This window comes from Trachemys scripta, chromosome 14 (genome assembly GCF_013100865.1).
Source record: "Trachemys scripta elegans isolate TJP31775 chromosome 14, CAS_Tse_1.0, whole genome shotgun sequence".
NCBI lineage: Eukaryota > Metazoa > Chordata > Testudines > Emydidae > Trachemys > Trachemys scripta.
The window spans coordinates 5,422,887-5,445,342 of record NC_048311.1 but is presented as its reverse complement, the minus strand read 5'-3'; the positions used below and the strand labels follow the sequence as shown (position 1 = coordinate 5,445,342).

Here is a 22,456-nt window from a genome sequence, read left to right as displayed (position 1 = left end):
TACTGAACTTACACAACAGTGATGATTTAGAATGAAAGCAAAACAAACTTCTTAACAAAAGAACATAGATTAAGTGATACCAAGTAAACGGGATAAAGTCGGAAACAGTTACAAGCAAATAAAAGCAATAGAGGGTCCTGTGGCACCTTTAAGACTAACAGAAGTATTGGGAGCATAAGCTTTCGTGGGTAAGAACCTCACTTCTTCAGATGCCGGCATCTGAAGAAGTGAGGTTCTTACCCATGGAAGCTTATGCTCCCAATACTTCTGTTAGTCTTAAAGGTGCCACAGGACCCTCTGTTGCTTTTTACAGATTCAGACTAACACGGTTACCCTTCTGATACTTAAGCTAATAAAAGTGAAAATTCATCTAAAAGACTATAACTTAACCTAGCAAGATACAGTCTTTGTTGAAGATGGTTTCCATCCCTTGCCAGTCTCCCTTCCAGCTTTTACTGGCCAATAACATCTGAGCTCATACTGAAACTTTTCCCACAGTCCTTAGGTTTGCAAGGTCGCTCTCCTGTGTGGATTCTCTGATGTGTACTAAGGTTTGAGCGGTGTGTGAAGCTTTTCCCACAGTGTCGACACTTATAGGGTTTTTCTCCTGTATGGATTCTCTGATGGCCCAGAAGGTATGAGTGGTGTGTGAAGCTTTTCCCACAGTGTCGACACTTGTAGGGCTTCTCTCCCGTATGGATTCGCTGATGGGTAAGAAGGTTTGCGGTGCAACTGAAACACTTTGCACAGTCAGGGCATTTAAAGGGCTTTTCTTCCCTGTGGGTTCCCTCATGTCTAGCAAGGTGCGAACTCTGACGGAAGCTTTTCCCACAGTTAGGACACTTATAGGGTCTCTCCCCCGTGTGAGTTTTCTGATGTTTTATCAGGGTGGAGCTCAGAGTGAAGCTTTTCCCACAGTTGAGGCATTTATAGGGTTTATCTCCGGTGTGGATTCTATTGTGTCTATCAAGTTCCGATTTATAAGCAAAACTTTTTCCACAGTCAGTGCATTTCTTGGATTTTCCTGCTCTGCCGATTTTCTGCTGACTAATAACATGTGAAATGCTATTGTAGCTTTCCCCTGAGTCACCAAGTATCTTTGGTCCCTTTCCCAAGTGGGTCGCCTGACAGATTGAGATGCCTTTGAGACTTCTCCCACGGTGACTGGATTTACCCTGTGTCTCCCCAGAGAGGTTTCTCTGCAGCCGCTCTGGCCTGAGCTGTGTCTGACAGGTTTCTCCCTGCTCAGAAGTCTCGGAAACATCCCCTTCCGATCTTCCTGATACCGTCCCCTGTGGAACCACTTGCTCAGGACCTTCCTGCTGAGAATTCTCCTCCTTGTTCTTATTCACTGTCCCATCACCTGCTGGGACAGAGAGAGAATCCGGACAGGGAATCTCAGAAAGGGGAATGTGGAGAACAAACCCAAATAACAGCGGGGGAGGGGACCAATTCTACCTTTACACCCCATCCAAACACTCAGGGGGACGGAGCTAGTGCCAGGCATCTGTCAGGGTGGGGTGGGAAGCCATGAGTGACATCTGGCAAAAGGATATGGATGGGCTGGGGATAGTCATGTCCTGGGTGAAATGAGGCAGAACTGGGGCAGCTCACAGGGCCTCAGTGGGAATCCCAACTGTTTTGTTCACCCCTCAATGGTTTCTGAGTCAGTTTATTTGATTCCTCACCTATGTAGGTTCCTGTCAGCATGTCCCTTTTCTCAGAGCCCGGGAGATCCAGGACCCATGACACCTCTCCTCGTTCTAGGTGTGAGATCAAGTCAGGTTTAGGAGTCACAAATCCTACCCATGGAAAAAATATAGGGTTAGTGTGACACAAAGGACCATTGACACCAACTGTCAAAGAGTTCACTGTTCGATACAAGCAACTCCTGCCTCAGACCAGACAAACTCACTACACCTGATACACTGCTGTTTCATGGTATTTATCCATAAAGGGAAGCATGTGATGTCTCCACTGAAAGCTTGTATCGATACTCATAACCACCACATGATGTAATATTTCAGGAATAATGTAACTACCGTATATACTTGTTCATAAGCCAAATATTTTTGGTAAAAAAGTGATGCATCAAAGAGCGGGGATCGGCTTATAAACGGGTCTACACCAAAATGTGATGATTTTAAACTCTATGGAATCATTGAATTGAACATCTAATACATTGTCTTTTTGTTTACCTGGAGCGTCTGCAGGTATGGAGCCCCTCAGCTCCCTGTGGCCGTGGTTCGCGCCACTTCCTGCAGCTCCTATTGGCTGGGAATGGCGAACTGCGGCCACAGGGAGCTGAGGGGCTCCATGCCTGCAGACACTCCAAATAAACAAAACATCCCAACCTGCCAGTAGCTTACCTTGATGGGCCAGGAGCCAAAGTTTTCCAACCCCTGAAATATAGGGTTAGCTTATGAAAGGGTCATACCGTTTTTGCTATTTTTACCTATCTATTTTGGAGGGTCGGCTTATAAACGAACGGGCTAATGAACGAGTATATACGGTATATTGAAAATATGGTCTCAGGCTTATGAAGTGAGAGTGAATTAAAAGGCAATAATATATCTCTGTGACGGCCCATTCAAGCAGGAGGGAGTTGTGCCCATCCCGGGTCAGCTGGAGATATAATGCAAGACTCATTTGTCTACCTTTGCACCAACCCAGAAAAGTCAATGGAAAAAACTATAAACATCAAAGTCATTTGGAAGTGAAAAGGAATGATATGACAGAGAGGAGAATCGCCCTGTCTGGGAATAAAGACACAAACTAGTTCAGTGTATCTCAGGGTGGAGATAGTCAGTCTGCATCCATTCACTGAGGAGGTACCCTGATGGGCGGGGCTGCTTCATGAAAGACTGGATCAGAGTTCCTTGGGACTAGCACCCACTGCAAAGGACTGAACTTTGGGGAGAGAACCTACTTAATTAGATAGGAAAGGTAACTATTGATAAGGATAGGCCCTAGTTTGTGTTTTAGGATTCTGTTTTATATGTAACCCTTCGTGTACATCACTCACCCTTGTTTCTAGTTGAATCTCTGTTCTTCCTTGAATAAATTTCCTTTTGTTTTATAATAACTGAACTCAAGGTCTGTGTGCGATAAAGGAGCCGTAAGCTAAGGTTTAACAGGTAAACTGGGGCAGTGCTCTGGCATTTCTATGGGTATCCAGTAATCAGGGATGGGACACCTTAGGGGGACACTTGAAGCTGACTTGGGGGCTGGAGTGCATCTGTTGTCAACCTGCACTGCAAAGTGCAAAGAGCAGAGTGCTTGCATGACAGAGAGGCTGGTTCTATTAGGGAGTTAACACCCAGCTAGTACAGGCAAGTCTCCTTTGCGCTGGAGGCAGATAGTGACAGGGTAACTCACAGCCCTGGGTGTCCTGAGAAGAAACAAAGTGAAGGCATGGCTGCTATGCAATGTTCCTGGGGAAGAAGTGACATTTCATGGGAACAGATGGGAAAATGTAAGCAGAGGCCCCTTGTAAAATTGCAAGGATCTCCATGCATCACTGGATTTAATGACTCTGTGACAGCAGCAATGTTAGACCACTATCGCATTGCTAAGCATACACAGCTACATCTCTAAGGATGGAGATTGAGGGGGGGTTGTGTGTGCGCGCATGCATGCCAACAGAGACTGGGTATCAAACCCCAGACATAGCATGTGGTCCTGCTCTGGGTGGATGATAGTGGAAGAGTGATATTGTGCTGGCTGACTGAAGAGGTGGTTTTTGATGCTCACGCAGTCAGCCACTCTAGGGTGTGGCTCCTCCCACTCCGAGTCAGGTGGTGGTTCAGGGATGTGCCTGATTTTACTGTTTCTGCCCAGCAGCAGGGAGGAAGCTGCCCAGATCCTCCTCTCACAAATGTATAGACATGGTTGTGCCTGTGACTTATTCCAGGGAACTTGCCTGATAGTGTTAGTTTGACAGCCACCATCTTGAACACAAGGGACTGAAACGGTGACCTCCAGTGCTAAAATCAGGAGCAGGGGTGGCTCTAGGCACCAGCAAAGCAAGCAGGTGCTTGGGGCAGCCCATTTGTAGGGTCGGCAGCCAATAGGGATCCAGCATGGGAGCCGAGAACCAACAGAGAGCCCTGGGAGCTGTAGTTCCTTGGTTAGCTCCCTGCCCATAGAGCCAGCCCTGGGCAGGAAAAGAACTACATTTCCCAGCATTCCCTTGGTTGCTATCCACAGGAAAGGGAGGGGAGGAGTATGTAGCTGAAACCTCATGCTGCAGCTTGCTGTGAATGGAGAGCTCACTGCTAGAGCGGGGTGTAGGGTTACCATACGTCCGGATTTCCCCGGACATGTCCGGCTTTTTGGTTGTCAAATAGCCGTCCAGGAGGAATTTTTAAATATCTAAAAACATCCGGGTTTTTTGATATTTAAAAATCCCTCCCGGCCGGCATACGGACATATGTTAACCCTGCCAGAGCAAGCCTCTGAGCGCCCGTCCCAGGGACTGCAGGGTTCGGAGGTTCTTAGCCGAGGAACCGCTAGGGGTTCTGTTGAGCTCAGCGCCACGCTCACAGCTGGGTGCTCTTTGAGCCCGGCCCCATCCAGGGCCCCCCGGCCCCAGCCCTGGGTGGCGAGTGCCAAGGCCCTGACACGCTGCCCTGCCCGAGCTGCAGCCGTGCCGGGGAGCGTCCGAGGGCTGCAGGCAGCGCTGGAGCAGACGGGGCTGCCGGAGGATGAGTCGGAGCCAGCCCCACACCAGCGGGCTGAGCGGGGAGTTGTCCCAGGAGAAGTTTCCCTGGGCGCCCAAGCCTGTAACCTCCCTCCGTGCAGCACCGCGAGCACGGGCGCCCTCGGGCTCCTGGCTTTCTGCCGGCCGGAGCAGATCCTGCAGGGAAACTTCTCCCGGGACAACTTCTTCTCAGCCCACTGGTGCGGGGCTGGCTCCGACTCATCCTCCGGCAGCTCCGGCGCTGCCTGCAGCCCTCGGACACTCTCTGGCGTGGCTGCAGATCGGGCAGGGCAGCGCGTCAGGGCCGAGCCCTCACAAAGGAGGCTGCCTGGCGAGGGGGGGAAACGGGAGTTTTCCTCCCCTCCCCTCTGGCTGCTGCATCACGCCCGCCAAGGCTGCAAGCGGGACAAGGGAGCCTCCCGCAGCCACGGCAGGAAGGAGGGAGATTCCCGGAGGGGCGGACCCTGCAGCCCCTAGGGCCAGGTGCAGCTCCCTAGCTGGAGCGGGAGGGGTTGCACCAGTGACTTCAGGCGGGGTCAGGGCTTCCACTCCCTGGTACCTCACACAAGTCAAGAGCAACTCTCCCCTCCCCCCTTCAGTGAAGCAAGGGCAGGGGGTAAATTTAAAACTGGATCCTGCCACATCTTGTGCGATGTGGGACCAACCCTCTGCCCCTCCGCTGTCTGGACAGAGAACACGGTGGAGGCAGTTAGGGTGGGGGGTCTCAGGAGGGGGCAGTCAGGGCACAAGGAGCAGGGTAGTTGTGGGTTCTGAGGGGGGCAGTCAGGGGGCGGGAAGTGGGAGGGAGTGGATGGGGGTGGGGCTAGGGCGGGGCTCCCCCCGTCCTCTTTTTTGATTGTTGAAATATGGTAACTCTAGCGGGGTGGCACTGTGAATGGGGAACAAGTATGCCCAAGGAGTAGAAGGCTTTGCCCCAGAGATCCCCTTCAGAAGACATCCCCAGCCTTGATTAGGGATACTGCTGTGACCTCACCTTACAGCCTCCAAAGAAAGAATTGGGTGGACTAAACGGACAGTGCCCCTCTCTATCTGAAGCCTAGCAAGGGAGGTACGTGGATCCCACTAGAATTTAAAATGAAAAGTAAGGGAGGGGAGGCTCTGGACCTGGGCAGCTTTAGATATAGTATCAGGCACTTAGGAGGATTTCCACTTCTGAGCCACGGAAGCAGAAATTGACTTTTCCTTTCCAGATTTAGCTAATATTCAGAAAGGGAATCTAGCACCTGCCTTCCAGATTTGAACACCCCCAAATCAAATATACTGATCCACTGTAACTTGCTGTAGAAAAAGTAGGATAAAATCGAGCAAGAAATGCTTCCCAGTGGTTATTAGGCATGGAATTGCTATTTTCAACAGCCATTGCCATTTTTTTAGTTTTATTTGTTTAAAAGGAAGACAGTGATATTGCACTGGCAAATTTTCCCATAGAAACAAAGAGTGGAACAAAAGAATAATAAAGGCACCTCAACTTTTCCTCATTTATGGAGGACAGTCTTATAATATGCATCCAGACATCCTCCAATCACACAAGCTGAAAATTGTTCCACTTTACTGCAGTTCTGTAACCATATGGGAACCAATCCTGTCTGTGTTCTGTGCACATCCAAAATTCCTGCTGAATGACCCACCCTGGGAGCGAGTTACCAGTGACCTAGGGCTGGGGGTCCAGGGAGGAGCCCAGAGCTGGGGCAGCAGGGGATGCGGGTGTGGGGGGAGAGCCCAGGGCTGCGGCAACAGGGGGGTGCAGTTGGGGGGGGGGAGCTCAGGGCTGGAGTGGCAGGGGGTGAGCTCAGAGCTGGGGTGGCAGGGGTGTGGGGGGGAGCTCAGGACTGTGGCAGCAGGGGGTGTCGGGTGGGGGGGGGGGGAAGGCCCGGGGGCGGGGGGAGGGGGGGGGGGGGGGGGGGCCCAGGGGGGGGGGGGGGGGGGGGGGAGCAGCCAAACATTGTTTTGCTTGGGGCGGCAAAAAACCTAGAGCCGGCCCTGATCAGGAGTTGTTACAGTTTGAACTAAGCCTCTTTATCTGGGGCTATGGCAGATTGATATCCTCTGTGGGATGGGCATTGAAGAGGAGCTGTAGCACATCTTTACCAGTGGGTTACACTAACACACGAATGAGTAGGCCGTAAAGTATCCTAACAGCACCCACCATGGGCAGATCCCCAGCAAGTATGTATCTTTCTTACCCCTTGGCAACACTTGTCTAATCTGACTAGTTATGATCTGAGGAAACGGCTCCTTACCCAGTGAGATCAGTGTCTCATAATTGTCCTGCATGACGTCCCTGTAGAGGGCTTTCTGACCAGGGTCCAGAAGAGCCCATTCCTCCTTGGAGAAATACACAGCCACCTCTCTGAAGGTCACAAGTTCCTGAAACAACAACTACTAGTACTCTGCTCCAATGAAAACCCCACCAGGTCAGTCACAGGCCCCAGATTGTTCCCTTTGCCCCAGTCTCCAATATGCTGTGTCCTTAAACAAAATTTGCAATTGTTCTTCCAAACTGGTTTCTTATTCCTAGTGGTGCCACTTATCAGATGGCATTATGCCCTTCAAAGACCTTCTGCTCTCCCCTACTTTACAGGAATCAGGCCATGAAACTGTCACCATAGGAATATTGCTCTTTGCTTCCCATCCTCTCACCTCCCTGCTAGAGCTGCTCAGAAAATGGCACTTCCATCCTGTGGGAGATCCCGATAATTAAAACATTTATTTTCACTGGGGTGAACTTTGAAATAGCCAAAGGTTGGGAGCAAAGAAAAGTTTAGAAAAAAAATGTATTTGGAAATGTTGAAGTGAAATGTCTTCCTGTTGATTATCCCAACATAAAATGTAAAAAAAAAAAAAAAAAAATTTAAATCAGCATTTCCTCACAGAGAACTTCATTTTTAACTGAACTACATATTTAATGGGAAAATCCAACCAGCTCTTCTGCTTCCCCTTGTCAGTTACAGCGCCCACATTTAGATCTCCCCACAGCTGAGAGGTTCAGCCAGAAATTCACCCATGACTGGAAACCATCACAGCGGCCCCTGCCCTGCACAGAGAAGCAAGATGCTGCTTCTTGGGCAGTAGCTCCTGGGCACTTTAGAGGATTAGCTCCTGTCCCACAGATGGGGAATTTTCCATCCCAGCCCAATGCACCTATTCTTAAAACCAAGCCCATATTAACTGGGCCTAGTAGCTTTTAACCCAGTCACACCTGTGTTTTTAGTGTGTCTCCTCTCCCTGATCTATCAGAGGAATCCCTGAAAATCTCCTACCTGTTCCAGCTCCACTGCAGCCATTTCCCTTCCCCTGGCAGAATTAAGTGATGTGGAGCACAACACGGATGTTATTCTGCAGCCTGTCAGGGTGAGAAGGGCGATTGGGGAGGTTTCAGAAAGGGCTTTGGTTCTTTTCATACCCCACTTCCCCCAGTCTCTCTCCCTGCATATGCTTTAAGTTCTGCCAGGTTGAGAAAACAGTTGGTCACTTTATTTCAGCAGACAAGTTCTAAACCATCCACCTCATGTGGTTATTGAAGTAGTTTAAAAAGGAACTAGATAAATTCATGGAGGCTAGGTCCATCAATGGCTATTAGCCAGGATGGGCAGGGATGGTGTCCCTCCCTAGCCTCTGTTTGCCAGAAGCTGGGAATGGGTGACAGGGAATGGATCACTTGAAGATAGCCTGTTCAAAGCCAGGGGAGCAGAGAGGAGCAGGCTGGGGCCGGGTCACTCCATTTCCCGCCGCCCCGTGAGTGCAGGGTCGGGTGGCAGGAAGTGTAGCGACCTGGCCCCAACCTGCTCTGCCGGTTTGTGCTGGGGGGCAGTTTCCCCTCTGCCTCCCAAGCCTGGGGAGAAGATGGAGCGGTGGGGAAGGGGCATGGGATGGGGAAGAGAAGGGGATAGGGGAAGCGGGGGCCCAGCATGCAGATCCCCTTGGCAGAAGCTGGGGCTCCCCTGTTAAGCAGGCCCATCAAACCCTCACCCTGACAAGCCCCACCTCCCCTGCATCTGTACCACCCTGATGAGCCCCCCTAGACACCCTCTCCACTGAGCTCAAACCTCCTACACCTGGACCCCCACCCAAATGAACCCCACCTCTCCTGCACTCAGACACCCCTCTGCTGAGCTCCAACCACTTTCACTTGGTCCCCCCTGGAGACTCCCATTGCTCCTGCACCTGGAACCTCCCTGTGCATCCAGATCCCCCACTGAGCTGCCTGCACCCAGACTGCCCCACACTGAACCCTCTTACTCCCATCTGGATCCCCCCACACTAAGTCCCTCTGCCCTTGGATCCTGCTGCCAGGCTGAGCCTCCCTGCCCACATCTGGTGTGCCTGGTGCAAAAGGGGCAGGGCCCCAGGGTGTTTCTGTGGCAGGAATGGCTCTTGTGCTGTGTCAGGTTCAGCCTCACTGCCAAGTCCCTGTCCCTGGGGGGCTGGGGAGGCTGTAGGGTATTCTCCCACCTCCATGCAGTCAGTGGCCTGTGCTCCCCACTGCCATGGTGGAGTTTCCACACTTATTGATTGTAAAAAAAATAATTGCAAAATTTTAAAATATTATGCACAGAATTTGATGCAGAATTCCCTCAGGAATATGGGGCACTGTACAGCTGTGATGGTGGGACTGTGAAGGGGGTGCTGGACAGTAGGGGATCTGTGGGTGGGTGAGCTGGGCATGGGGTATTGTATGCAGGGTGCTGTGCAGTTGTGGGAGGGGTCTCTGGGCAGGGGGTGCTGAGCATAGAGATCTGTGGGGGAGGTCTCTGGGCGAGGGGGTGCTGGGCATAGAGATCTGTGGGGAGGTCTCTGGGCGAGGGGGCGCTGGGCATAAGGGGAGGAGCATTGGGCAGTGTAGAAGGGGCACACTGGCAGTAAAGGGTTGGGCAGCCCAGAGTGCATCTAGCAGTTGTGGGTTTGTAAACAGTGCCCTTGTGCTGGGCTGAATGGGGCCATTCCCGCTGCACTGCGCCTCATTGCCCCCAACCGGCCCCTCCCTCTGTGGATCGCCCTCCATCACATGCCCTATTTCCCCAATGGGGGCCCACAAATATGTCTAGTGCTGGGCCCACAAAAAGTTAATCGGGCCCTGGGAGCCGGGAATCTTCCTCCCCATTGATTGCTCCTGCTGCCCCTTCAAGTCTCTAGCCCTGTCTCCCTCCCGCCCCCTCCTCTCGGGCTGGGAGACTCGGTCCCTGGCCGGGCCCGGGGCGTTCGCTCTCCCGGAGCTGGTTCGGCTCCTGCAGGCGCTCAGGGGGGCAGAGCCGGGGGGCGGTGAGGGAGGGAAGCAGCTCTGGAACTCGCAACCCCCCGCCCCCCCGGGAGCAGAGCTGGGACGAGGAGGGGCCGTTGGTGCAGAGTCACTTTCCTGCCCGGCCCCAGCCCTTTCCCCGGGTCCCTCCCCTCACCTGCAGGCTCCGGCTCAGGGGCTGGTGTCGGCATAGCTCGGGGCTGCCCCAGGGGCCTCCCCAGCTGGGCACAGAGGGGGGTCTGGGCAGCAGCTGAGCTGATCAGTCCAGGCTTCCTTCCGGGTCGCAACGGAGGCACTCAGCAGCAGCGTCTGACTCAGGAAGCTCAACTCCGGTATGCTGAGTAGACAGAGCGAGCCACATTCCCCTTTCATTAGCAACAGTCCATGTAACTAAGCAGGCAGGGCTGCAAGGAACAAGGATTTATTCCACATATGGTGAGAGACAGTGTTCCAAGCTCATCCTTGACTGTTCCTCCCCATGCAGCAATATCGGGTAGCCCCCCCCAGCTAACATCCTCCCACCCCAGAGTCTGTAGACCATCATCAATATATACCTTGCTGGAACCTGCTCCTCTTTCTCTGCTCCCACTCATCATACAACATTTTTTACACTTTACAAACTCATTTATATTTAATTAGCTAATTTGGAAGCCAACAAAACATCCATCCACCCATAGGGCAGATGGGTTCCAGTCCTTAGCCTAGCTGGAGTTGCTTCTGATGGTACACAATCTACTCCAACACTTTTAGACTTTGTCTAGATGAGGGTTTTGAAGGTGTTAGCTAACACGTGTTAACAGAGTAATGCAGACAAGGCAGTGTGCTTCACTAATCGCTGACAACCACCCTTGTGTGGGTTGCTCCATAAGAGAAGGGGGAGCAAGTTAAAATGAGGTGCCAAAGGGACATTTGTCCCCTGGATATTCACCCCAGCAGGTGGGGAAACTGAGGCAAAGGACTACTGCCCAAGGCACTGCAGGGGTGGCTGTTGTACTTATTAATTCATATAAATATATGGTTGATTTATTGTTGTGTATTCCCAAATTAACACTGTGTTCTGTTTCCCCTTAATATTGTTTTCTTTGTTTTATACATAGATTCAGTGCTTGCCAAAGCAAAGCTAAGGGTGCCCAGGGAGATATTTTGTTTTCCCAAGTTTCTGGGTGAGGGCTTGAGTCATTGTGTTGGTTATTTTTAAGAGGAAACACTATATATTTGAATCCAGCTTATATCACCAGGCAGAAGGGTTACATTTTGTGCCTTAAAAGCACACTGCCTTGTCTACACTAGCACCTTCCAAATCTTCAAGTCTGTCTACGCTGCAGCAGGAGGCATGATTTGAAGCTTGTGCAGACCTGCTCTAGTTTTAATCAGGTTAGCTTGCTAAAGATTGCAATGAGGACATGGCAGCGGGGGCTACATTAGCGGATATATACCTGGGGCAGCTTGTGCGGAACCCCACACCGCTGTATCCATGCTACACCATTTTTAGTGAGGTAGCTAGGTACTTATACCGCCTCCAGTACTACAGTAGCTGAGCAGCTCACAGTCTTTAATACATGTGTCTTCATAAGGTTGTGAGGTAGGGAAGTACTATTATCCTTGTGTTACAAATGGGGAGCTGAAACACTGGGAAATTAATGCCCAGATCCTCAATGGCATTTAGGTATCAAACTCCTATGGAAATCTGCAGAAGGCCAATGATTTCAATGTGAGTTAGGCACCTATGTACCTTTGAAGACCTGGGCCAAAGTGATTTATCCAAGTTTGCACAGGCAGCCTGTGGTGGAGCAGGTGGAGGGTCCTAAGCTAGTGCTCTAATCACTGGACCCTCCTTCCTTTCTCATTCTCAGCAGCTATTCTGCCAATACTTAGGCACCTTCTGATCTTTGAGCACCTGCATAGTGCCTGCTATTTAAAGTGTATAAGATCAAGGTCTTCAGTACCCACATGATGTTAGCTGGAATACAAGGCAGTTCAGTGACTTAGTTTTGTGGCTTCATATACAGCAAGTTAGGGAACTGATGTTCTCAAACCTCTTTCCCATGAGATGGGCAGTGATGGCATCCAGATGCTTTTGCAGCCTAGATGAGAATCAGCAGAAAGAGGAATCACGTGGGTGTTGGGCTTTGATGACCAAGTTCCAGGGGACAAATGCAAGAAGCCTGGGAAACAAGCAGGGAGAACTGGAAGTCCTGGCACAGTCAAGGATGATGTGATGGGAATGACAAAGACTTGGTGGGATAACTCACATGACTGGAGTACTGTCATGGATGGATATAAACTGTTTAGGAAGGACAGGCAGGGCAGAAAAGGTGGGGGAGTTGCATTGTATGTAAGAGAGCAGTATGGCTGCTCAGAACTCCAGTATGAAACTGCAGAAAAACCTGAGTGTCTCTGGATTAAGTTTAGAAGTGTGAGCAACAAGGGTAGTGTCGTGGTGGGAGTCTGCTATAGACCACCAAACCAGGGGGATGAGGTGGACGAGGCTTTCTTCCGGTAACTAACAGAAGTTACTAGATCACAGGCCCTGGTTCTCGTGGGGGACTTCAATCACCCCAATATCTGCTGGGAGAGCAATACAGTGGTGCACAGACAATCCAGGAAGTTTTTGGAAAGTAGGGGACAATTTCCTGGTGCAAGTGCTGGAGGAACCAACTAGGGGCAGAGCTCTTCTTGACCTGCTGCTCACAAACAGGGAAGAATTAGTAGGGGAAGCAAAAGTGGATGGAACCTGGGAGCCTGTGACCATGAGATGGTCGAGTTCAGGATCCTGACACAAGGAAGAAAGGAGAGCAGCAGAATACAGACCCTGGACTTCAGAAAAGCAGACTTTGACTCCTTCAGGGAACTGATGGGCAGGATCCCCTGGGAGAATAACATAAGGGGGAAAGGAGTCCAGGAGAGCTGGGTGTATTTTAAAGAATCCTTACTGAGGTTGCAGGAACAAACCATCCTGATGTGTAGAAAGAATAGTAAATATGGCAGGCTACCAGCTTGGCTTAACAGTGAAATCCTTGCTGATCTTAAACACAAAAATGAAGCTTATAAGAAGTGGAAGATTGGACAAATGACCAGGAAGGAGTATAAATATTGCTCAGGCATGCAGGAGTGAGATCAGGAAGGCCAGATCACACTTGGAGTTGCAGTTAGCAAGAGATGTTAAGAGTAACAAGAAGAGTTTCTTCAGGTATGTTAGCAACAAGAAAAAAGTCAAGGAAAGTGTGGGCCCCTTACTGAATGAGGGAGGCAACCTAGTGACAGAGGATGTGGAAAAAGCTAATGTACTCAATGCTTTTTTTGCCTCTGTCTTCACAAACAAGGTCAGCTCCCAGACTACTGCACTGGGCAGCACAGCATAGGGAGGAGGTGACCAGCTCTCTGTGGAGAAAGAAGTGGTTCAGGACTATTTAGAAAAACTGGACGAGCACAAGTCCATGGGGTCGGATGTGATTGCAGAGCCGTTGGCCATTATCTTTGAAAACTCATGGCGATCGGGGGAGGTCCCAGATGATTGGAAAAAGGCTAATGTAGTGCCCATCTTTAAAAAAGGAAAGAAGGAGGATCCAGGGAACTACAGGCCAATGAGCCTCTCCTCAGTCCCTGGAAAAATCATGGAGCAGGTCCTCAAGGAATCAATTCTGAAGCACTTTGAGGAGAGGAAAGTGCTCAGGAACAGTCAGCATGGATTCATCAAGGGGAAGTCGTGCCCGACTAACCTAATTGCCTTCTATGATGATATAATTGGCTTTGTGGATGAGGGGAAAGCAGTGGACGTGTTATTCCTTGACCTTAGCAAAGCTTTTGATACGGTATCCCACAGTATTCTTGCCAGCAAGTTAAAGAAGTATGGGCTGGATGAATGGACTGTAAGGTGGATAGAAAGCTGGCTAGATCGTCGGTCTCAACGGGTAGTGATCAATGGCTCCATGTCTAGTTGGCAGCCGGCATCAAGCAGAGTGCCCCAAGGGTTGATCCTGGGGCCGGTTTTGTTCAATATCTTCATTAATGACCTGGAGGATGGTGTGGACTGCACTCTCAGCAAGTTTGCAGATGACACTAAACTGGGAGGAGTGGTAGAGACACTGGAGGGTAGGGATAGGATACAGAGGGACCTAGACAAATTAGAGGATTGGGCCAAAAGAAATCTGATGAGGTTTAACAAGGACAAGTGCAGAGTCCTGCACTTAGGACAGAAGAATCCCAGGCACTGCTACTGACTACGGACTGAATGGCTAGGCAGCAGTTCTGCAGAAAAGGACCTAGGAGTTATGGTGGATTAAAAGCTGGATATGAGTCAACAGTGTGCCTTTGTTGCCAAGAAGACTAATGGCATTTTGGGCTGTATAAATAGGGGCATTGTCAGCAGATCGAGGGACATGATCATTCCCCTCTATTCGACATTGGTGAGGCCTCATCTGGAGTACTGTGTCCAGTTTTGGGCCCCACACTACAAGAAGGATGTGGAAAAATTGGAAAGAGTCCAGCGGAGGGCAACAAAAATTATTAGGGGGCTGGAGCACATGATTTATGAGGCGAGGCTGAGGGAACTGGGATTATTTAGTCTGTAGAAGAGAAGAATGAGGGGGGATTTGATAGCTGCTTTCAACTATCTGAAAGGGGGTTCCAAAGAGGATGGATCTAGACTGTTCTCAGTGGTAGCAGATGACAGAACAAGGAGTAATGGTCTCAAGTTGCAGTCGGGGAGGTTTAGATTGGATATTAGGAAAAACTTTTTCACTAGGAGGGTGGTGAAGCACTGGAATGGGTTACCTAGGGAGGTGGTGGAATCTCCATCCTTAGAGGTTTTTAAGGTCAGGCTGGACAAAAGCTCTGGCTGGGATGATTTAGTTGGGGATTGGTCCTGATATTCTATGATTCTATTACTCAGATTTGGCTTCCAACCAGATTTCAAGTCTCACCAGCCATACACCTTGGTAAGAAGGTATTAACCTCCAACTGAAATTTCAGAACTGCTTTCCCTGCAGCGTCCACTAGAGGATGATGATGAATTGCGAAGTTTGTAGATCCAAATTCCATCACAGGCAACATGGTTGAGAGCTCTAAGATGTATGCAGTGTTCTTGTAAATGTGTTGGTCCCATTAGGGAGATAAGGTCAGTGAGGTGATATCTTCTATTGGACCAACTTCTGGTTGTGAGAGAGACAAACTTTTGGGCTTACGCAGAGCTCTTTTTCAGCTCTTGGAAATGTACTGAGAGTGTCACAAATACAAGGTGGAACTGATTGCTTAGCAACAGTAAACACAGATTCTCATATCTGTCATCTAAAAAGAATGGCTCAGATGTGGGAATCTCCCTCATATCCTCTGCAGTAAAGACCAATGCAAAGAATTCATTTAGCTTCTCTGCAACAGCCTTGTCTTCCTTGAGTGCTCCGTTAGCATCTTGATTGTCCAGTGCCCCACTGATTGTATGTTAAGCTTCCTGCTGATGATGTACTTAAAAAACATTTGCTGTTAGTTTTTGTGTCTTTTGCTAGTTGTTCTTCACATTCTTTTTCATCCTGCCTAATTATATCTGACTTTCCAGAGTTTATGCTCCTTCTATTTTCCTCAGTAGGGGTTGGCGTTCCGTGGGTTCCAGGAGTAGCTGCTCTAAGAAGCAGTCATTAATATTGGGGGAGGGATAGCTCAGTGGTTTGAGCATTGGCCCGCTAAACAGAGGGTTGTGAGTTCAATTAGGGATCTGGGACAAAAATCTGTCTGGGGATTGGTCTTGCTTAGAGCAGGGGATTGGACTAGATGATCTCCTGAGGTCCCTTCCAACCCTGATATTCTATGAATGGTGTCTAGAAATTCTCTCTCTGCATCCCATCCTGAGGTGACAAGTTCCCAGTCAATATGGAAATAGTTGAAATCCCTCATTATTTTTGGTTTTCTTTTTTTCTAGCCTCTCTAATCTCCCAGAGCATTTCAGAACCACCATCACCATTCTGGTCAGGTGTTCAGTAGTATATTCCTATTGCCATGCTCTTATTATTCCAGTGTGGAATTTCTATCCATAGAGATTCTATCATACAGTCTGATTCATTTAAGATTGTTATTATATTTGACTCTATGCTTTCTTTCACATACAGTGCCACTGCTCCACCAGCTGAACCTACTCTGTCATTCCTATATATTTTGTACCCTAATATTGTACCATGCCCCATTGATTATTGTTCCACCAAGATTCTGTGATGCCTATTATATCAATATTCTCATTTAACACCAGGCACTCAAGTTCACCCATCTTAGTATTTAGACTTCTTGTATTTGCATACAAGAACTTATACAATTTGTCAGTATTTAATTGTCTGCCTTCACGTGATGTAATTGAATGGAACTCTTTTTCATTTGACTGTTTCTCTTCAGTTCCTACCTGTACTTTTTATCAACTTTTATCCACTCACTCCTCTTTACTAGGATATAGAGTATTCCCTTTCATAAATTATCCCCTAAGTAATTTATCTGTGAACCATGTGCTCCTCCACATAGGGGCTGAGTTTTTCTTGTCCCCTGCTCTGCCATGAGGTCCCCCCCCCACCCCCCCCTCTCCCCCCAGATCCCCCCCCCCCCCCCCCTCTTCCCGCCCCCGCTTACCCCCTCCCCGAGGCCTTTCCCCACCCACTGCTCGCTGGTCTCCGTCTTCCCCCAGCCGCCAAACAGCTGTTTGGCAGCGCCTCTGATCAGCTGTTTGGTGGCACCTCCGATCAGCTGTTTGGTGGCACCTCCGATCAGCTGTTTGGTGGCACCTCCAAACAGCTGATTGGGAACACCACCAAACAACTGTGGCTGGTAGGTGCTGAGCACCTGCTATTTTTTTTCCCATGGGTGCTCCAGCCCCTGAGCACCCACGGAATTAGCACCTATGTTCCTCCACACTGTCAGTTTTCCCCTGGGCCCATATTTTAAAAACTCCTCTATGATTTTTTCAGTTTTTGCATAGAATCATAGAAATGTAACAGGAAGGGACTTCAATAGGTCATCTAGCCCAGTCCCCTGAACTGAGGTAGCACTCCATATTATTTAAACCATCCCTGACAGGTGTCCATCTAACCTGTTCTTAAAAACCTCCAATGATGGAGATTTCACAACCTTTGTAGGTAATTTGTTCCCGTGCTTATCTGCCCTTACAGTTAGGAAGTTTTTCCTAACGTCTAACCTAAATCTCCCTTGCTTCAGTTTAAGCCTATTAATTCTTGTCCTGTCCTTACTGGATATGGAGAGCAATTTATCACCCTCCTCTTTAAAACAACCTTTGGTGAACTTGAAAACTATTAAAAAGCAACAGAGGGTCCTGTGGCACCTTTAAGACTAACAGAAGTATTGGGAGCATAAGCTTTCGTGGGTAAGAACCTCACTTCTTCAGATGCACGACTACCCCCCTGATACTTGAAAACTATTATATCACCCCTCAGTCTTCTTCATCCAGACTAAATACACTGAGTTTTTTCAATCTTTCCTCATAGGTCATGTTTCCTAGACCTTTAATCATTTTTGTGGCTCTCCTCTCGACCCTCTTCAATTTGTCCACATCTTTTCCAAAGTGTGGTGCCCAGAACTGGACACAGTACACCAGTTGAGGCCTTATTACTACTGAGTAGAAGTGGAAGAATTATTTTTGTGTGTCTCATTTACAATACCCCTGCTAATACATCCCAGAATGATGGGTTTTTTTGCAACAGTATTACATTGTTGACTCATATTTAGTTTGTGATAAACTGTAACCCGCAGATTCTTTTCTGCAGTAGTCCTTCCTAGGCAGTCATTTCCCATTTTGAATTTGTCCAATTGATTATTCCTTCCTAAGTGGAGTACTTTGCATTTGTGCTTATTGAATTTCATCCTATTTATTTCAGACCATTTATCCAGTTTGTCAATGTCATTTTGGATTCTAATCCTGTCCTCCAAAGCACTATTTACCCCTCCCAGCTTGATATCATCCACAAACTTTATAAGTGTACTCTCTATGCCATTATCCAAATCATTTATGAAGATATTGAACAAAACCAGAACCAATCCCAGCAGGACCCCACTCACTATGCCCTTTCAGCTTGACAGTGAACCATTGACAACTAATCTCTGAGTACAGTTTTCCAACTAGTTGTGCACCCGCCTTACAGTAGGTTCATCTAGGCTATATTTCCCTAGTTTGTTTATGAGACAGTCATGTGAGACAGTATCAAAAGCTTTACTAAAGTTGAAATAAATCACATCTACAGCTTTCCTCTAGTCACAAGGCTTGTTCAGTACCAGGTTTACCATGACGCTGGGCCCACAATCAGAAGGGGCCCTGGCCAGCCCTCACCCCTGGCCGGCTGCTCTTGTCCCTGCTCTGCCCCAGCCCCGCCTCTTCCTACCCCTTCCCCTGAGGGCTGCAGCAGGAGTCAGGCCTGCCCTGCATGCACTGGGCAGCGGTAAGTGCAGCGACCCGGCCCCAATCTGCTCCGCTGGTGAGTGCTGGGGGGAGGTTCCCCCTATCCCCCAGTCCCAAGGCTGGGAGCCTGGGGAGCAGAGTGGAGCAGGCGGGGGCCGGGTCACTCCATTTCCTGCTGCCCCGTGAGTGCGGAGTCAGGCCCGCCCTGCAATCACCAGGTGGCAGGAAGTGGAGCGACCTGGCCCCAACCAGCTCCACCGGCTCGTGCTGGTGGACAGTTTCCCCTCTGCCCGCCAAGCCTGGGGAGATGATGGAGTGGTGGGGAAGGGGATGGAATGGGGACGAGAAGGGGATGGGGGAAGTGGTGGCAGGGGGGAAGAGGCAGGGGGAAAGGAAGGGGGTGGGGTGGGGAGGAAATGGAACAGTGGGGAAGGGGCATGGGAGGGGGAAGAGAAGGGGATAGGGGAAGTGGAGGTGGGGGGGAAGAGGAAGTGGGGATGATGGGGAGGAGATGGGGCAGTTGGGAAAGGGCATGGGACGGGGAAGAGAAGGGGGCAGGGGGAAAGAGGCAGTGGGGAATGAAGGGGGTGGGATGGGAAGGAGATGGAGCAGTGGGGAAGGGGCATGGGATTGGGAAGAGAAGGGGATAGGGGAAGCGGGGGCCCAGCATGCGGATCCCCTTGGCAGAAGCCGGGGTTCCCCTGTTAAGCAGGTGCATCAAACCCTCACCCTGACAAGCCCCACCTCCCCTGCATCTGTACCACCCTGATGAGCCCCCCAGACACCCTCCCCACTGACCCCCACCCAAATGAATCCCACCTCTCCTGCACCCAGACACCCCTCTGCTGAGCTCCAACCACTTTCACTTGGTCCCCCCTGCAGACTCCCATTGCTCCTGCACCTGGAACCTCCCTGTGCATCCAGATCCTCAACTGAGGTGCCTGCACCCAGACTGCCCCACACTGAACCCTCTTACCCCCATCTGGATCCCCCCACACTAAGTCCCTCTGCACTTGGATCCTGCTGCCAGGCTGAGCCTCCCTGCCCACATCTGGTGTGCCTACACAAAGGAGCAGGGCCCCAGGGTGTTTCTGTGGCAGGAATGGCCCTTGTGCTGTGTCAGGGTCAGATTCAGTCTCACTGCCAAGTCCCTGTCCCGGGGGGAGGCTGCAGGATATTCTTCCACCTCCATGCAGCCAGTGGCCTGTGTTCCCCACTGCCATGGTGGAGCCTTCGCATTTATTTATTGTAAAAAAAATAATTGCAGAATTTTAAAATATTATGCACAGAATTTGATGCAGAATTCCCTCAGGAATATGGGGCACTGTACAGGTGTGATGGTGGGACTGTGACAGTAGGGAATCTGTGGGTGGGGGAGCTGGGCAGGGGGCATGGTGTGCAGGGTGCTGTGCAGTTGTGGTAGGAAGTCAGCAGGAGGAGTCGCTGGGTAGAGGTTGCTGGGCATAGCAGGTCCAGGGGCATTGGGCATAGGGAACTGTGGAGGAGGTATCTGGGTGAGGGGGTGCTGGGCATATGGGCAGGGCACTGGGCAGTGGGGCAGTGTGGAAGGGGCATGCTGGCAGGGCTGGGCGGGCCAGTGTGCGTCTCGCAATGGTGGGTTTGTAAACATTGCCCTTGTGCTGGGCTGCATGGGGCCACTCCTGCTGCACCTTATTGCCCCCAACTGGCCCCTCGCTCTGAGAACCACCCCCCCATGGGGGCCCACAAAAGGTTAATCCGGTCCTGGGCTTGTTACACGGTCAAAGGATTCACCATGGAGTCACCAAGGGCAAGTGATGCCTGACCAACCTGATTGCCTTCTATGATGAGATTACTTTCCCCATATCCACAGAGCCAGTTGTGGACGTGATTTGCTCCATTATCTTTCCAGGTACCAAAGATAAGCTAACTGGTCTATAATTCCCTGGGTTGTCCTTATTCCTCTTTTTATAGATAGGTACAATATTTCCCCTATTCCAGTCTTCTGGGATCTCTCCTGTCCTCCATGAGTTCTCAAAGATAACTGCTAATGGCTCAGAGATCTCTTCAGCAGGTTCTTTAAGTATTCTAGGATGTATTTCATCAGGCCCTGCCGCTGTGAGGATATTGAACTTGTCTAAGTAATTTTTAATTTGTTCTTTTCCTATTTTAGCCTCAGATTCTACCCCATTTATACTGATATTCACTATGTTAGTTGATCACTGCTAACCTTTTTGGTCAAAGTGAAACAAAAAAAAGGCATTTAACACTTTGGCCATTGCTGTGTTTTCTATTTTTGTCTTTTCCCTCCTCACTGAGTAATGGGCCTACTCTGTCCTTGGTCTTCCTCCTGGCAACACAGTCCATGCATTCACCTCCAATATGTGTTTGTCTTCCTCCTGCTTCTAATGTAATTGTGAAACGTTTTCTTGTTACCCTTTGTGGACCTAGTTAATTAAATGTTGTTTTGTGCCTTGGAGTTTCTAATTTTGTCCTTACATTATTCTGTTGCTGGTGGTTTTTTAATATTCAGTCTTCATAATTTGTCTTAGTTTTTACCTTTTTTTTTTTTTTTTTTTTTTTGAGTTTCAGGTCATTAAAGATCACCTGGTTAAGCCAGGGTGGTCTTTTACCATAGTCCTATGCATTGGGATAGTTTGCTCTTGTGATCATAATAATGACTCTTAAAAACTGCCAACTCTCCTGAAGTCTTTTTTCCCTTAGACTTGCTTTCCATGGGATCTTACCTGCCAATTCTCTCTTTGCTAAAGCCAGCCTTCTTGAAGTCCATTGTCTTTATTCTGCAGTTTTCCCTCTCACTTAGAATCATGAACTCTATCATTTCATGATCACTTTCACCCAAGCTGCCTTCCACCTTTAAATTCTCAACCATTTCCTCCTTTGTCAGAATCAAATCTAGAACAGCCTCTCCCTTAGTTGCTTTCTCCACCTTCTGGAATAAAAGAAGTTGTCTCCAATGCATTCCCAGAACTGGTTGGATAATCTGTGCTCTGCTGTATTATTTTTCCAACAGATATCTGGGTAGTTGAAATCCCCCATCACTACCAACTCTTGTGCTTTGGATTGTTTTGCTAGTTTAAAAAAAACCTCATCCACCTCTTCTTCCTGGTTGGTCTATAGTAGACTTCCTGAACAAGCTGTACCCTTCTATACCAATATTCTAGTCATGTGAATTATGATCTGTGATGCCAATTATGTCAAATGTGATTATTCACTAGTATTTCTAGTTCTTCCTATTCATTCTCCATACTTCTTGCATTAATAAACAGACATCTAAGATGTTCATTAGTTTTCCCCTCTATATTGCCTTGTCTCTCCTTTATCCCTGCTGTGATTGCCCATGTTCCCCCCAGATTTGATATTTTCATGTAGGTCTCCATGTTCTAGACTTACCTCTGGCTTTTGTCTCCTGCACCCATCAAGCCCAGTTTACAGCTAGATTAGCCAATCTGTATGTGAAGATACTCTTCCCCTTCCTTGATAAAAGAACCCCATCACTGCTCAGCAGTCCTTCTTCTTGGAACAGCATCCAATGGTCGAGGAATCCAAAGCTCTCCTGGCAACACAGTCCATGCATTCACCTCCAATATGTGTTTGTCTGTGCCTGGGGCCTACCCCTGACTGGAAGGGTCAATGAGAACACCACCTGTGCCAAATCCCTCTTCACAATACCATTGTCTCATCCATGCATTGAGTTTCAGCAGTTCTGCTGTCTAACTGGCCCTGCTCATGGAACTGGAATGAGAATGCTACATGGAGGTCCTAGACTTTAATCTCTTACCTAGCAGCTAAATCTGGCCTCGAGGGCATCTATCCAATCTTTCCCAATGTCACTGGTACCTACATGTACCATGACCACCAGCTCCTCCCCAGCACTGCATGTAAGTTTGTCTAGATGTCTCAAGAGGCCTGCAACTTTCACACCCAGCAGGCAATTCACCATGCAGTTCTCCTGGTCATCATAAACTCATCCAGGGGTGAAAGTAGGCAGGTATGGCACACTGGTAAGAAGCCGGTACTGGCCCCTATGCAGCCGACATTAAAGTGCTGGGGGGAGCAAAAGGGGCAGCTGACCCGGGGCCGGTGATCAGCAGCGGCCAGAGCCCCAGGCAGCACT

General features: G+C 49.3%; 1 protein-coding gene across 1 annotated transcript in view; it reads right to left on the bottom strand.

Annotated features, from left to right (window-relative positions):
• Window positions 1-22,129, bottom strand: part of LOC117887143 (zinc finger protein 271-like) — a 60,875-nt gene extending 38,746 nt beyond the window's left edge. The window contains exons 1-6 of the mRNA XM_034789427.1: window positions 21,733-22,129; window positions 10,117-10,363; window positions 7,984-8,167; window positions 6,964-7,090; window positions 1,689-1,802; window positions 482-1,366 (exon numbers count right to left, since the gene is read on the bottom strand). Of these exons, the coding sequence (XP_034645318.1) occupies window positions 482-1,366; window positions 1,689-1,802; window positions 6,964-7,090; window positions 7,984-8,124 (1,267 nt within the window). The 5' untranslated portion in view covers window positions 8,125-8,167; window positions 10,117-10,363; window positions 21,733-22,129. The remainder of the gene's footprint in view (window positions 1-481; window positions 1,367-1,688; window positions 1,803-6,963; window positions 7,091-7,983; window positions 8,168-10,116; window positions 10,364-21,732) is intronic.
• Between the last annotated feature and the right edge of the window lie 327 nt (window positions 22,130-22,456).